General features: G+C 41.4%; 1 protein-coding gene across 3 annotated transcripts in view; it reads left to right on the forward strand.

The window, feature by feature from the left end:
* Positions 1–17,189, forward strand: part of DPH5 (diphthamide biosynthesis 5) — a 44,133-nt gene that overhangs the window by 12,941 nt on the left and 14,003 nt on the right. For all 3 annotated transcript variants that reach the window (XM_055145619.1, XM_055145620.1, XM_004614680.2), the window contains one exon: positions 6,116–6,224. In XM_055145619.1, the coding sequence (XP_055001594.1) occupies positions 6,116–6,224 (109 nt within the window). The remainder of the gene's footprint in view (positions 1–6,115; positions 6,225–17,189) is intronic.

Raw genomic sequence — 17,189 nt, forward strand, 5'->3', positions numbered from 1 at the left:
TATACCATTCCAACATCAGGCCTGTCACCTGAGAACCTGCTTCTACACCCGTAGCCCCAGGGCCCCTCACCCTCACCCATGTAGCTCAGTTCCATAGACACATTCTTCAGTTCTGATGACTTTGATCATTTGTTGTTTTCTTATTGTTTCTTTTTCCCTCCTACATATAGGAGAGCGAGCTCTCTCTCTCTCTCTCTCTCTCTCTCTCTCTTTCTTCTCTCTCTCTAGTGGAGGTAGTAGTGATATCTACACACATATAGATAAATATTTAAAGAGCTCATAGAAATGATGAATAGAATTAATAGATAAATAGAACTAACTTCTCGAAATTCTAAAAATTTATATTTTTTTAATAATTGAATTTTTTTCAGTTACATAAATTTGAAAAATATTATAAATAGTTCTGTGCTAATACATTCTAGAGTTTACATGAAAAAGGTAAATCCTCCAAGTGTAAAAGTTAGCAAGAATGAAGAGAATTTAGGAAATTTAAAGAGGAAGCCTGTAAAAGTACTTTAGTGTTTAGGGGATACTTGCTTTTTCCCAGAAAATATTATAGATGCTGCATGTCTGTATTGATAAGTAAATGATTGTAAAAGTTCCTTAGTAAACTCGGAGTAAACACACCTTCTTCAGTCCAGTGGAAGGCAGCCATAAGTACTGTGAGTCAGTGCTATGCTCAGTGCTGCATGTGGGAAACTTACCTTTAATGACGTTCCTTTAAGTCTTTTTGCAAACAGATTTCAAGGCTGTGAATTCCTTAAGCTGTGGGTGGCCTCTCCATGGAACTCTGTATCGTGCCTTCAAATCTGAGTAGTAGTTTATTTGGATAGAATATTCTCGGTGCAGTATGCATGTCATCGAGTTTTGTACTAGATCCATCCATTCTCTTCTGCCTCACAGTGTCTCATTTGATCGCTGTTCTGTGAATCTTAAGGGCTGTCCTTTGTAATTTCCTTTTTTGATCTTGCCGCTTTCAATATACTATCTCTGGTTTCTGTCCTTTTGAGCACTATGTGTCTGGAGTTTTCTTAGTTGAGTCTGTTTTCCGTGGGGCCTTTTGGGCCTCTTCTGTTTCGTTACCTGGATCCCTGGACCCCTCAACTCCGGAAGTTCTGAACTATGATTTCTTTCACTGCTAGTTCATCAAATCCACCTCCCTGCTGCTCAGGGCCTCTGATGATTGTTACATTGTCTCTCTTGAACTCAGCTCTTGGTTTTCAGACTTCTCCCCATCTTCTGTTCTTTCCAGGGGTCTCCTCCATCTCATCTTTTTTTTTTAAATTTTTTGTTAGAGAATCACTGTGATGTACAGTTACAAACTTATGAACTTTTGTGTTTGCATTTCACTCATCTTGAAGCTTCTTAATCTTTTCCTCAGCTGCTGTGATTCTGCTGCTTAGAGCTTCAAACAAGGTTCTTTATTTGTTTGTTTCTTTGTTTATAAATCACCTACCATACTCTTCTTTCTGTCATTTCTACTTGAAGTTTTCTCATTTTGGTTCTCATACCTTTTTTTAAATTGAATCACTGTGAGATAGAGCATTACGAAATTGTTCATGATTGTGTTTCAGTCATACAATGTTCCAACACCCGTCCCTCCACCAGTGTAATTTCCCAGTACCAGTTTCTTCAGTTTCCCCAAGCCACCCTCCACCCCAACCTGCTTCTGTGGCAAGCACCTCTCTTCTCTCTTCCTTTCTCTCTCTCTCTCTCTCTCTCTCTCTCTCTCTCTCTCTCTCTCTCTCTCTTTCTCTCTCTCTCTCTCTCTCTCTCTCTCTCATTTTCGGCCTTATGGTTTGTGATACACATACTGAAAGGTTATTTTTTGGGGGGTGGGGGCTTCTTGGGTCATACCCAGCGATGCTCAGGGGTTACTTCTGGCTCCACATTCAGGAATTATCCTGGTGGTGGTCGGGGGACCATATGGGATGCTGGGGATTGAACCAGGGTCAGCTGCGTGCAAGGGAAACACCCTACCTGCTGTGCCATCACGCTGGCCCCAGATGCTGAAAGGTCATTAGCTCATACTTTCTTGTGCTTTCCTGTCTACCTGTGCCATCATTTCCTTGAGCTCTTTAAATATCCTCACCATGGTATCACTGAAGTCGTTTCCTGAGGGTGTCCAGAGTTGGTTGGTGCTGGTTGTGCCCTCCGTGGTACTGTTTTCACTTGTTGGGCATGGTGGGCTTCTGCACATCTTCCCCAAGAAGCCCACCTTCCCCATTGATTTTCCGGTGTTTCTGCTGTGCTGAGATCTGATCTTTGTAGATCGTGTATGTGGCTTCAGACACTGGTGGGGGGTGGGTATTGTGCTGCTGGGCAGGTGTGGTGGCTTTGGGGCCTAGCTAGAAGCAAGGGGAGTTGCAGTGTGTATACATTTAAAGGCACAGTGTTAATCAGGGCAGTTCTGTGAAGGAGCTGATAGTCTTTCAGTTATAATTCAATAGGAGAGACTGTGGGCAATAGGACCTAGGGGAAGACTGCAGAATCTATGCAAACCCAGAGTAAGTCCCCTGAAGATACCTTTCATTTCCGCAAATCTTATAACATAGAGTCTATTGAATATCAGCATTGTTATCTACCACTCATCCATGTGTTTTCTTCGGTATAAATGGAGTACAGTGATATATACATACCTCTCGGAGAGCCCGGCAAGCTACCGACAGTATCCCGCCCGCACGGGCAGAGCCTGGCAAGCTACCCATGGCGTATTCGATATGCCAAAAACAGTATCGATAAGTCTCATTCCCCTGACCCTGAAAGAGCCTCCAATCACTGGGAAAGACAAGTAAGGAGAGCGTGCTAAAATCTCAGGATTGAGGGGCCGGAGAGATAGCACAGCGGGTAGGGCGTTTGCCTTGCACGCGGCCGACCCAGGTTTGATTCCCAGCATCCTATATGGTCCCCTGAGCACCGCCAGGAGTAATTCCTGAGTGCCGAGCCAGGAGTAACCCCCGTGCATCGCCAGGTGTGACCCAAAAATCAAAAAAAAAAAAATTAAAATCTCAGGATTGAGAGGAATAGAGATGTTACTGGCTCGAGTAAGTCAACGAACAACGGGATGACAGTGATACAGTGATAAATGAAGCTGCCAGGTATGAGGCAGTGTATATGATTCTGTTCTTCTCCTCCCACTTTCTGTCCCCACTTTTTAGATTATTTTCTTATGATTCCCCAAATTAGGTTTAGGTTTTATTACTGTATATTTATATATGATTTTACTTATATGCGGATAGGGCGTTTGCCTTGCACGCAGCCGACTCGGGTTTGATTCCTCTGTCCCTCTCGGGGAGCCCGGCAAGCTACTAAGAATATCCCGCCTGTACAGCAGAGCCTGGCAAGCTCCCTGTGGTGTATTATATATGCCCAAAACAGTAACAACAAGTCTCACAATGGAGATGTTAACTGGTGCCCGCTTGAGCAAATTGATGAACAACGGGACTACAGTGCTACAGTTACGTATATATTTATATGTAACATTTAATACATAAATCAACTTTTTTAGTTTTACAAAATGTTTTGATATGAATAATTTATTTTTGTTTGTATTTTGTTTTGTCTTGGGGCCACACGTGGTGATGCTCATTACTCACTGTTGGCTCTGTGCTCAGTGATCACTCCTGGTGGGTCAGGAGACTACGTGGTGCTCTGGAGATAAAACCTGGGTTGGCTGTGTGCAAAGCAATTGTCCTCCCCACTGTACTTTTCTCCAGCCCTGGATATTTTCAATTATGTGTTATCAAGTTACTTTTCAGAAAGATTTGAGTGCTTCTGGCGGTTCATAAGACTCACTTTACTGTATCATTGTAGATTTGTTCGAGCGAGCACCAGTAACGTCTCTCATGGAGAGACTTATTGTTACTGTTTTTGGCATATCCAATATGCACGGGTAACTTGCCAGGCTCTGCCGTGCGGGCTCAATACTCTCTGTAGCTTGCCGGGCTCTCTGAGAGGGGCGGAGGAATCGAACTCAGGTCGGCCGCCTGAAAGGCAAACGCCCAACTGCTGTGCTATCGCTCCAGCCCATCATTGTAGATATTAGTGAATTTTAAGAATGCTATCCATGCCTTTGTCAAATGTCTAATGTATTATAAAATAAACATATATATATATATAATACTTCCAGATTAATCATCTTTATGTACTTTTTTTGGTTGATACTGTTGATCAAAACATTATTAAATCTCCTTCTTTGAAATTGGCTTCACACCACTTTGAAGTGGCAAGCATATGGACATGTATATTAAGCATAATATATTATTGAGGCATTTGACTATCTAAAATCATGTTTACGAAAGTATATATGATTTTGGAATCCAGAATAATAATTTTTATGTCATATCACACACATACCTTTCTTACAGTCCATAACGTATTTTCATAAGTGCAATCTGGAAGGAATACTAATAGTTTAAGCCTGTGTTTTTCATAAAGCAATATAAGCTAAGGCAGCATTTTTCTTTATTTTGGTAGTTTTTGGTTTTGGAGGCCCACACCAGGCAGTGCTCATGGCTCACTCCTGGCGGTGCTCGGGGAACCAGAGGGTTTCAGGAGTCGGACCGCGGTTGGCAGTGCGCAAGACAGACACGCTGCTGGACTGTCTCTTTGTCTCTGGTGCAGCCTTTTTCACCCAGGGCCATGTTTCTGCCTGTGTGCCTAGGATATTCTAAGAAGGTCAAGGTGAAAAATCAGATATGTGGAGGCTTTGCGTATAACTAAGGGGCCAGCTGTCTAAAGGTGGGGGCCACAGGAAGTAAACAAGGTTGGAAGAGGGCCATGGTTGAAAAATCTCGTAATTGTGATGATAAAATGCCAATTTTGTATTACAGTTACATACATACTGGAAATCTGGGGGGGGGGGTTACTTAAGGACACGCATGGCGCTTCACAAAATTAAATCACTTTTCTAGACCATTAAGTATTATGAAAAAATAGTGCACCATCCACATCTGGTCATTTAAATTAACTTGTAATAAAGAATATAGGACTTTAAATCAGTTCTTCTTTCTCTTATTTAAATAACTCAGCAGGTAACGATTTCATTTTTCCTTAATCTTTATGTCAAGTTGCAAAATCCTGTTACAGATTATATTAAAAACATTCTTTACAGCTGGCATTTATATTATTTTTCAAAAGCTTCTCTTAAATTAGTGACTGTTTTTTATGCAAGTTTTTGTTTCATGTAAGTGATTTAGAACAGGCTTCCTGGTGTGCATTTGTTAATCTGTTTCTGTCTGCCTCATGGGGTAGAAACCCTTGATCTCCCTGCTTGGTATTCAGCAGTTGACAGGTTCTGCTTGTTTGTATGTAGTTTCTTAAACATGCTAATGTTGTAGTTTTCATCCAGGGGGATTCACCTAGGAGGATTCCATCCAGCCTGGAGTTGTCATCCATGGGGAAAAAGGGCCTTTAATAATGCGGTTCAAAATTGATGTCCCGTTACATCTATTCTCTTTCCACCCAATTCTATCTGATTATAATCATTAGCTTTATGTTAGAGGAGGAAAGACACGAAATTATGCACATGCATATACATATGCAATGACATAACATACACAGTGAAAATCTAAAATAAAGTCACTGCTAGCATGGAAAATCCAGCTAGGATTCTATTGGCTAGAACTTTCTTACAGAGATTGACTGACAAGCTATGGAAATGCTCTGTATTTTGTCTTGCACACAGTCTGTATTTTGTCTTTTATTTGAAAATACAAAACCCAAAATGAGTAGAAATCAAGGATTGGGTCTAGTTATGCTATAATATAGAACTCTAAAATGGTAATTTTAAAAGTTTAAAGGAGGCCTACACCAAAATTGCCTGGTTTGAGTTGCCTGGCTTATAGTCTGCTAACACATTTGGCCAGTCCTAGCATAGTAGCAGGATAAAAGAGCAAATAAACCTCTTCCCTTTTCCATACTCCCAGGATTGCTGTGAGAGGGACACAGGTCCAGTTCAGTATGGTGAGGGCGTGTATAGACTTAGAATTTTCTCGCCAGGAGCACAGATGAAAACTTTGATCCTGTAGTTTAGACTTAAACTTGTGAAATACTATAGCTTTACCTTCTTAAAAAGTCAGTGTTAGTTACTTTTAACTTTTTTTTCTCACTTCAGGGCTACAACACACAGTGATCTTGTCCTGAGAGCTATAAAACTAGGAATTCCGTATCGAGTTATTCATAATGCTTCCATACTGAACGCTGTGGGCTGCTGCGGTTTGCAGGTAATACTTTACAGAAAGTTTTATTAACGGTATTTACTGAAAATAGTTTTATGAAGCATAAGACATTAATATTGGATATTACAGAGTGTGCACTGTATGTTAGTACTGAAAATTTGTGTTATTCTCTAACGTAACCTATCGTTGAAAGGACTAGAAATTTATTTTGGGATACATTTTAATCTTAGGGCCAATGTGTGCAAACAAACAGGAATATAACCCAATTAAATTGGTAGGAAACATGGACTGGAGTGATGGTAGGGCACTCACCTTGCTTTTGGCTGAGGTGGGTTTGATCCCTGGCACTCTATATGGTTCCCAAGTTGTATCAGGAGTGCTCCCTGAGCACAGAGCCAGGAATAAGCCTTGAGCACCACTGGGTATAGCCCAAAATCTAAATAAATAGGTAAGAAACATAAATAAAGAGGTAGAAAACACTTTTACATTCTTACAAATAATTTACTCTGCATTGGTGAGGCCCACTTTTTTTTCCCACACAGTGTTGTGACTAAGAGCATCATATTATTTAAAAGAATATATAAAAAATCTTGAAGTCAGTGAAAATTAGCCTCTCAGATCAACTTTGTAATTACTGATGGGTAAAGTTCTCTTTTACCCTAATAGTTTTGGTTCTGAGGAGTTAAAAAAATGTTTCATAAGTGAGGGGGGAAAAAATTCCATAACAGGTTGCTGACTTTCACTTCCCAAGTCTGATGCTTTTATTCTCATGTTTGCACATGAGACAATCCAGTTCATGGCCAACAGTGGTTTTAACTGCTTTATTGCTGAGGTACATTCCTGTTTTAGACAAAATAGGAAAATCTGCATCTTAGAATCAATCAGGGTATTCCCAGTGGATACTTAAGATAAGATACATTAATATTACATAAAAAGATGCTGTGTTGCTATTTTAGATGAATTTTTATTTTTTTATTTTTGTACTAGTTAGGAGGAATAGCTCAATTTAATTGACTGATCCTTGTCGATCATCTGATACACTGTTTGCTTTTAAAGAACCAGAGGAGGCTGGAGCAATAGTACAGTGGGTAGGGCATTAGCCTTGCACGTGGCCAACCTGATCCTCAGTATCCCATATGGTCCCTTGAGCACTACCAGGAGTGATTCCTGAGAGCAGAGCCAGGAGTATCCCCTGTGCATCGCCGGATATGACCCAAGCCCTCCCCACAAAAAAAAAAAAAAAAAAAATCTTTGAAGAACCAAAGAAAATGTATAAGTATCCTATTTTGGTATCATCTTTTATTATATTGAAATTGACAAATAATTTTGCTATTTCTTTTTTTGGGGGGTGCATAAGTCTGGGTGACACTAATGATTTAGTGCTTAATCTTGGGTCTGTGCTCAGAGATTATTCCTGGTGGTGCTGAGGGGACCATATGTGATGCTGGGGATCAAACCAGGGACAGTCACATGCAAGGCAAGCACCTTAACCCCTGTGCTCTCCGACTATTGTTTTGACTTATAATATAATGGTTGCTTGCTTAACCTTGTCAGTGCTGTTCTTTTTAACCTTTAAAATCCTGAGTGGAATATCTCTTGGTTCTCAGATACTCTTTCTGGAACCACTGGTTCTCAGCCATTCTGCATTTGTAGACCATCACAAACTGGCAGTTGGAAATGACTACTATTTAGAAAAAGCTTTCTGTTTTAATTTATGCACCATGGTTTACAATTTTACAGTCCTGTCAGTGGTAGGCATTCACAAATCCAGCATGCCAGCACCACAGCTGCCACCAGAGTATCTGTTCCCCCCGCCCTTATCTCTCCTCTCTCTGCCATCTCACCCCTCCTCCTCCTCCTTCTGCTCCCCCACGTCTCACCGCCATGGTAAGATCAATCCTGTGGACCAGCTCTTAGATTCTACTGCTTTGGGCCTTTCGTTATTCTCCTGTTGTGCTTCTTTCTATCCCACGTGCGAGAAAGAACATTCTGTATCTGTCTCTCCTGAGTGACGTGCAGCTCTACTCTCCAGCTCCAGGCACCAAGTCCATCTTTTAAGAGTTGATGACAACCAGGAGAAAAGAGTTGCCATGTGATTACCCAAAATATAAACCATGTTAATGGTTTATAAACCATAGTACTCCACCCAGATCCCTCGTTTTCCAGTAGCTTGGCAGGCACACCCCCTAACTGCCCCAGGCGCCATGTAATCTCATCAACGGCCAAGATCCAGATACTATAAAACAGAGCTCCCGGAAGAGAGCAGTGCAGATTCTCGAATGGCAGAGCCTGGCAAGCAAACCGTGGCGTATTCGATATGCCAAAACCAGTAACAATAATGGGCCTCATTCCCTGACCCTGAATGTGACGGGGACGAATGGAGACGTTACTGGCGCCTGCTCAAGCAAATTGATGACTAACAGGACGACAGTGATATAGTGGTACACTACAGGAATATATATGTATACATGTATATATATTATCAGTAGTTTTAGTTTTGGTGAGGAAGGTTAGCCTCTTATCATATTCCTGTTTCTTTCTAAGCATAAACCATTTTAAAAATTATTTAATTTTGGGGGGCCGCACCCCTGGCAATTCTCAAGGGTTACTCCTGGCTCTGTACTCAGGAATCAGCCCTGGCAGTGCTCGGAGCCCATGTGGGATGCCGGGGATAGGACCTGGTTTGGCTGCACGCAAGGCAAGCACCCTGCTAACTCTCCAGTCTATGCATAAACATTTTTAAAAGATCTTGTTTTTCTCATATGTAAATGCTGTTTGTATTGGCTAGCTAGAGCTAAACAAGGGTCACCTTATTCTCCTCAAAACTTGAGGCAAAGGAGATACCTCCGCGTGGTGGTGTGCATACTCTGTTGGAGCCAGATTTTATCCCTGGCACAGTGCATTCCTCTGAGCACTGTTGATTGAACCCCCAAACTAACAAAACCAATAGAGAGGTAGAGTGGCATGTTCTTTCTTTTTTTGTTTTGTTTTGTTTTGGGTCATACCTGATGGTGCCCAGGGTTTACTCCTGGAAGACTTGGTGGACCATGTGTGATGCTGGGGATCAAACGTGGGTCGGCCACTTGCAAGGCGAGTTCCCTTCCCATTGTACTATCTCTCCAGCCCCAGCTTTCATGTTTAAAACGGAAGGTGTTTTAGAAGGAGTTTACTGTGAGGTTTGAGAGTGACCATATAAACCTCTAGGACTGTATTCACATCTACATATATTGTTCAAGACAGTTAGTTTTCTCTAAATTTTATGTGGGATTTCTCTAAGCAGCAAAAAAGAGTCTTTCCCTGTATTGATTTTTTTCTCTAATATGGTTATAAAAAATTAAAAAAAAATTTTTTTAACTTATGTGAAAAGGAGAAATGATCTTTTCTAGGTTCTATTTTAAGTGTTGATGAAACCTCTATGAAAGTATTTTTCTTATGCCACCTGAAGTGTTCATTTCCCACAAGAATGGTAATTTTCAATTTACCTTATACAGTTATACAGTTTATGCAGTTTTCCAAGATTAAAGACATTAGAAAAGTTGACTTAAGGCAGGGGGTGAAGTGGCATTTCAGCAGATTCATGTGACGCGGAAGCTGTTGTTACAGGCATCACTCTTGGAGCACCACCAGCCTAGACAGGCCGGACGATTCTTAGAAAGCTCAAGAACCTGGTGCTGTCTTTATTTTAGCATGGCGGAATAGGAAATGCAGGTGTCAGTTCCCAGAAGCAATGCTTGCTAAATGCAGAGTGTGAACAGGCGCTTTGCCATGTTGTTTTGCTCAGTGTCCGAAAGGGGAAGTGGGCGCCACTTTCGAAAGCCATTCTGTCATCCCTATCAGGGCTTTCTCACGAGCTCAAAAACAGTTACCGTTTTGCAAACAGAAGCGCTCCTTCCAGTGGTAGTCCTGAGTAGGATATACTAACATGTACCCTAAAGCAAGGTGTACTGCGGTTCCTAACCTGCATAGGAGCACAGCTCCTCTGTCTCGTTTTGCTTGAGCAGGGGTGGGGAGCGTGTCTCCCTCTGGGTGCTCAGAAGGTGTGGGTTTCCCTCCAGATTCTCAGCTAACTGAGAATTCAGTGCAAGGTCCCAGAATCTAGTGATCCTCGGGCAGCACTGCCACTCTGGATCTGTACACAGGGATTCCCCAGGCCACCCTGCTGAGTCCGGGGCCACACCCAGTGGTGCTCAGGGATCCAACCTGGATCAGTCATGTGAAGGCAAGCACCTTACCCTGCTACCTCCCTGGTCCCTTAAGTGATAGCTTTAAAAAACTGATTTGTCTAAGGAACCATGTCTTGTTACCATTTCCCATTGGCCTCTGGGAAGGTTGTGCTGACTTGTCATTTTTGTTAATTCTTGCCTTCTGTGCCAGAGTTTCTGTGCTTTAGGGTCATTACCAACTTTAGAATTGATTATATAGATGAGTATGATTAGGGATTCTGTCTCTAAGCCTTATGTCGTTCCTGGGGAGAACTAGGCTTGGCTAGATAATCCAGTAAGAACAAGACAATTAGATTACATTTGACCAATCATTGTTGACTCACAGCATCACTGTGGCCTTCCAATTGGACACGTCTGAGCACTACTGGTTGTGACCCTACCCTCCCACCAGGAAAAAAAAGCCCCAAACCACTTAGTCTAGTCATCATAAACATTTAAGTGAAAGAAGCAAAACAGAAACCAATATATAATTTTGTTTTATAGGCAATATCCAGGGCTGGAGTGATAGCACAGCGGGTAGGGCATTTGCCTTGCATGCGGCCGACCCGGGTTTGATTCCTCTGTCCCTCTCAGAGAGCCCAACAAGCTACCGAGAGTATCCCACCTGCACAGCAGAGAGCCTGGCAAGTTCCCTGTGGAGTACTCGATATACCAAAAACAGTAACAACAAGTCTCACAATGGAGACATTACTGGTGCCTGCTTGAGCAAATCGATGAATAACAGGATGGCAGTGCTACAGTGCTACAGGCAATATCCAGAGAAGGGAAATCTGTAGTTAGAACGTAATCACTGATCAAATGAGTCTATGGATTAGAACATAGATTATCTGTAGACACAAGAGATGTGACAGATGTGATAAAAAAAATCATCTAAAAACTGGATATAGTTGTATAATTTGATAGGATTTTTTCTATCTAATCATTGAATATATGCTTGAAAGGGGAGGTGTAGGGAGGGATGTGGTATTGGAGTGCTCTGCTTATGAAGCTCGACCATTAACACTAAATCACGCTGACTCAAATAAGAAAAGGGAAAAAAAACTATCACAAGACCAGAAAGTCGCTCAGCTGGCAGAGCTTACGCTTAAACATACTGAGCTCCCTGACACCACGTGACTCCACACCCCAGCTCTGCCAGGTGTGATCGTGACGGCTGTAAGGCGCTCCAGCCTAAGCACCGCCGCACGGTCAGTGCCCGGCACCAAATTGCACCCAGTTTGCCCTAAATGTCCCCAGTGGTCTCTCTGCCAGCTTTGCTGGATACGGCCCCTATTTAAAAAGAAGAAAAAGGAATTTTGGGGCTGGAGAGATAGCACAGCGGGTAGGGCGTTTGCCTTGCAGGCGGCCGACCCGGGTTCAAATCCCAGCATCCCATATGGTCCCCTGAGCACAGCCAGGGGTAATTCCTGAGTGCAGAGCCAGGAGTAACCCCTGTGCATCGCCAGGTGTGACCCAAAAAGCCAAAAAAAAAAAAAAAAAGAAAAAGGAATTTTAAGAAGCGGTTAGGGGGATTTTGAAAGAATAAAAGAAGTTCCTAGTGGATAAATGCATAACATAGCCATAGAAACACTTTGCAGGGTCTGCAAGGAAAAACTTTGGTTATTTGGGGATGGATTTATAGTGTAGTGGTAAGGGCACGTGTCTTGCACACAGCCGACCAGGTTCAGTCCTCGAATTCCACATGGTCCCCTGAACCCTTCCAGGAATAAGTCCCCTTGGGGATGATTTGTTAAGGAAAAATATAATGGAAAAGTTCAGAGTTCAGTTTTCATCTTACATTTTGCCCAGGCAAAAATAAAAGATAAAGGTGTCCACTAACTTTCATGGGATATTGTATTTCTTAACTATTAGAGGACAAGGTGGGGACACAGAAAAATATTGACTAGTTGGGTGGTTTTCAAACCGCTCCAGGTGTTTGCAAGTATGAAAGATACTTCAGGGGTTGTGCATTCAGTGAAGTAATTGATACCAGCCAGCAGAGGTTTACATTTCCAGGGGCCTAGTAATTGTCTATTGATGCCTTAGTGATGAGTTGTCGTGGATCTCTGAGCACGTCCCAGAGTGCGTAGGAGAGTCCAGACACTGCATCGTTCTTGGATTCCACAGTGTGCCATGTGTCCCTGTTGGCAGGAATCACTAGCAGTGACCCTTGGGCCCCTGGGCAGAGGAGGGGAAAAAAATCTTGTGGAAAACTGATTTGTCACTAACATGTCTGAGAAAAATTAAGCTAAATAAGCTCTAAAGTCCTGTAGATTTGGAAGCTAAGATCCTGACTTGTCTTGTAACTGAAGGTTACCTTAATCAAGATACGTAGGTTCTCAAATTTTCATTGAGTAAATTTTAGAATTTTTCATCACTAAAATATTAGCTGTAATCTAAAACACGCTGACATTCCAAAATAAATATTTCAGGTGCTCTTTTTATTTGTATTTTGAGAATATTACTAATAAAAAAATCAATTTGTCTAGAGCAGGGTGAGCTGATTGTATTTAAGCATTAAGCTGATTGTATTTTCTTGATCATGAAAAATCTGGGATATTTTTCAGTACACAGAGGACAGTCTTACTTTTTTTTGAGTTCTTTGAGTTCAACATTTTTGTAGAAGCATTTAGTAGCAGTCAGGCTATCTACCTTTGTTTCAATTTTAGAACTGTTTTTAGGGGCTAGAGCAATAGCACAGAGGGTAGGGTGTTTGCCTTGCCAACCTGGGTTTGATTTCCAGCATCCCATATGGTCCCCTGAGCACTGCCAGGGGTAATTCCTGAGTGCAGAGCCAGGAGTAACCCCTGAGCATCACTGGGTGTGACCCAAAAAGCAAAAAAAAAAAAAACAAAAAAAAAAAACCCCTGTTTTTTAAAAAAAACATTTTCCCTTGATAAGAAATGACCAATATACTCCTATAGAAAAATCAGGAAATTATTAGGATAAAGAAAAAGAATTGGACAAGCCATAGTACCACTGCTTACTTGTAACCATAGTTAACATTTTGATATCTTTTCTTTTACTTTTTTATTCAAGACTTCCTATACATATTCACCAGAATTTGATAAACCAAACAAAAAAGTGCAAATTCTAAAATATTTTTGTGTGGTATTTACTATTTTGTGTGATGAAATAAATTCCTTTCTGAAGCTTTGAAATGGTTGAGTGGCATTTTCAAACAGATAAGCAATCAGTACCATGAAACAGGCAACAAAGCTTTCTGCGTAAGAGCTGTGTTATGGGTTGTGGCTTACTTCAGGGAAAAGGTTGTATAATTTTCTCCTTGTTATGAAATGCTTCTACTTTCTCTGGTTGTTGCATGAGTGACCCTGATTATTACCATATGTTTATCTGTTTATATGATATATTCTACTTTGGATGGAATGTATATTCCTCTCAAAAAATAACAACTCATTTCCTTCCCTTATTTTCATACTATGATAAGCGGTATTGTTGACCTTGTTCTTCTATTAGCTTCCAGGAGCATTAAATTGTTTTCTGTTCTTCTCCAGGAACTAATGATGCAATGATAAAACCAAACCTAGAACAAAAGAGCACTTAAATAGGTAATAAGGATATCAGAGCTCTACATTGTTATGTCAGGTCAGAACGAATTTAAGCTCTCTATTCTTTTAGGCTTTTAGAAATTCTTTTTTGCTGGCTTCTAGGTTGTGGGCATATGAAATCTTTTTCTACACTTTCTATTCCCGTGATGTCTATTTGTTTGGAAGGGGCAGAGGGTGCTAGGACAGAAGTTTATTTCATTGAGATGGGCCCAGGGTTTGAGATGGATTGTGGGACTCTAACGCATTCAGTGACATCTCTTTTTAATCACTGTTTTAATAGCCACCTCACCATCACTCGTTTGCACTTTAGAGTTTGCTTTACAAATTGTAGATCTGATCATGCCGTTCTTAACTCAGTCCTGCTGACTCTCCCTTCTATGTCTAGTACTCAGTTACTGAATATCAGAATATTGGATATTGAATATTAGTTTTCCTGTTTACTATATTATGAACTCCTTAATTTGCTTATATCTTCCCTTGCATTTTATTCATTGCCATGCATATACTTTTCATATTTAAAAAAAAATTTTTTCTGAGTTGAATTGCTTATTTTTAATTTTCTTCTCCTTTCCCTCCCAGTTGGATTTTTTTTTTTTGATTATTAAATTCTGTTTCATTTAGTCTGAAGAGATAGCCAATGACAGTGTATGCAAGGCATGTGGGATGAGCCCCGTCTCTGGAGCGTGCAAGTCCCTGGTCCGCCTGAGCACTTCACAGGAGAAACAACTTGCCTCCCCCTTGCCACACCACTGAACACAGAGCCAGGAATAGCCTCCAAACAACACCATACATGCCCCTTCTCCTCCCACCCCCAATAAAAAAGAAAGAATACATTTGGAGTTCAACAGAGTTCTGAGCAAGTTGAATTCTCTAATTTTTCCATGTACATAGCAGATGAGTTTAGACTTAAACATCAAAAAAGAGAAGCCATGAGGTCCTCTTGGACCAGTGGTGGATGAATTCACTGTACAAAGACTCATTTAACTTAACAATTAAATGAGAATCGTAAAATTTCTGGCTACATCTAATGAGAATCTCTGTGAAAAACATTAACACGGACAGTAACATACACATCAAATTCCCAGTGTGAAATTTATGGAATAAATTTAGGCAAGGAAAAAAAAGGAATACCTCTGACCCAGGTCTGTTATTGTTCTACGAGAGGGAAATTTATCTCACAGATATTACAGATCATTTATCACACGTGAGGCGTCATGCTATGCATAGGCATAGACTGAGGTGTAGAGCAGGTCCCTGGGCCTTCCAGAGTACACAATTTTTCTCAAGTAGCACCAAAATTCTCATATCAACTCTGCTCAAACACAGTCATCATCACTGTATCACTGTCATCCCGTTGCTCATCGATTTGCTTGAGCGGGCACCAGTAACGTCTCCATTGTGAGACTTGTCGTTACTGTTTTTGGCATATCGAATACACCACGGGGAGCTTGCCAGGCTCTGCCGTGCGGGCGGGATACTCTCGGTAGCTTGCCAGGCTCTCCGAGAGGGACGAAGAAATCGAACCCAGGTCGGTCATGTGCAAGACAAACACCCTACCCGCTGTGCTGTCACTCCAGTCCACGGTCATCATAAGAAGCCAAATAATAACTTCTTTGACCTTCAGGAAGAGTTGTCCTGTAAAATAAATTTGTTAAAGGGTACAGTAAAAATAAATCTAATAATGAGGGGGGCTGGAGCAATAGCACAGCAGGTAGGACATTTGCTTTGCACGCAGTTGACCCGGGTTCGATTCCCAGCACCCCAGATGGTCCCCCGAGCACCGCCAGGAATAATTCCTGAGTGCAGAGCCAGGAGTAACCTCTGAGCATCACCAGGTGTGACCCAGAAAGAAAAAAAAATCTAATGGAATGGGAGTTTGGGTTTTTTGCAGTGCTAGGAATCAAATCCAGGGCTTTACGCTTACAAGGCATGTGCTCCACCACGGAGGCACAGGCTGCCGGGAAATGTGATTGATATGTTAAATAGCACACAACAGTAACATGTGGAGTCCCTCTTGCTTTGCACAGCATAAAACGTAAATAAATTCCGAGGACTTGATGATGTCTGTAATGATTAGAGGAAGAAGTTCTACATGTATCTTGCTAAAATCCAACCAATTTCTTTATTAGGATAGACTAAAAACTACTCAGATATTTGAAACAACACTCATGATTTAACTCTGATAAATGCAACTGTTTACGTTCTAAAAGATTTTTGGCATCTCTGATTAGATTTTGAGATGCTAGTATTTATTTTGTAAAAAGACTGAGAGGGAAGGCTGTCAAAGATGAGAGAAAGTGGGTATGCAGCCACACAGGAAAACTGGCTATATTTGTGTGTGTATATATAACTGGCTATATAGAGATATGCATATATACATATATATATATGAACTGGCCTTCAATATTTTAAGTATGAGTCACTGAAATAGTGCCATGGCAGTAAATAAATTCTGAATTAAAAAAAAAGAAGAATCGAACATTTAAAAGAGAATTGATATGCTAGTCACATATAAACACTAGCCGAGGCATTCTGTCTCTGAATTGTCTGATTTAGGGGATTAAAGAAAACCTCACATAATCAGTGCTTTCTAGGACCCTGATTTATAAACTGTAACCATTCCCAGGGCTGTAGTGCAGACTCCTTCAGTGAATTCTGGGACATTATGCAAACACTTCGAGCATTACTAAATGAGCCACTGCAGTGCCTCAAAGAACAGAAGGACCAGTCCTCAGTCTTACACAACGCAGTGACCGACCAGGACCAGTAAACTCTGAAAGGAAACGGGGCGAGTCGTACATGACGAGAACTGAAGTTGCAGGAAGAAGCTGAGGCAGCACTCACTGTCACAAGCAGAAGCTTCGTGCTGCAAACCTGTGCCGTGGTCAGATTTCAGGGAAGCAAACCGGAGCAAAGAGAAACACAAGGGGGCTCTTGTCTAGGGTACAGCAGCCAACTGCAGGCTTTGCCCTAGTTTAACCTGGTGTAATTTACCAAGAGAGTAGATTATTTAACTTGATATTGAGTCTTTTTTTTTTTTTTTTGGTTCATACCTGGTGGTGCTCAAGGCGGGGCCCATGTGGAGTTCCAAGGGTCAAACCTAGATCGACAATATGCATGATATGTGCCCTAACCACTGGGCTATTCCTCTGACTTCTTGGATTCTTCTTCCCCCGCCCCCCATACCTGTCTGTGAGAAGAAGCACGATTTTTTTAAAAATCAGGTAGTAAAAAAAAAA

The sequence above is a fragment of the Sorex araneus genome, chromosome 8 (assembly GCF_027595985.1).
Source record: "Sorex araneus isolate mSorAra2 chromosome 8, mSorAra2.pri, whole genome shotgun sequence".
Classification (NCBI taxonomy): Eukaryota; Metazoa; Chordata; class Mammalia; order Eulipotyphla; family Soricidae; genus Sorex; species Sorex araneus.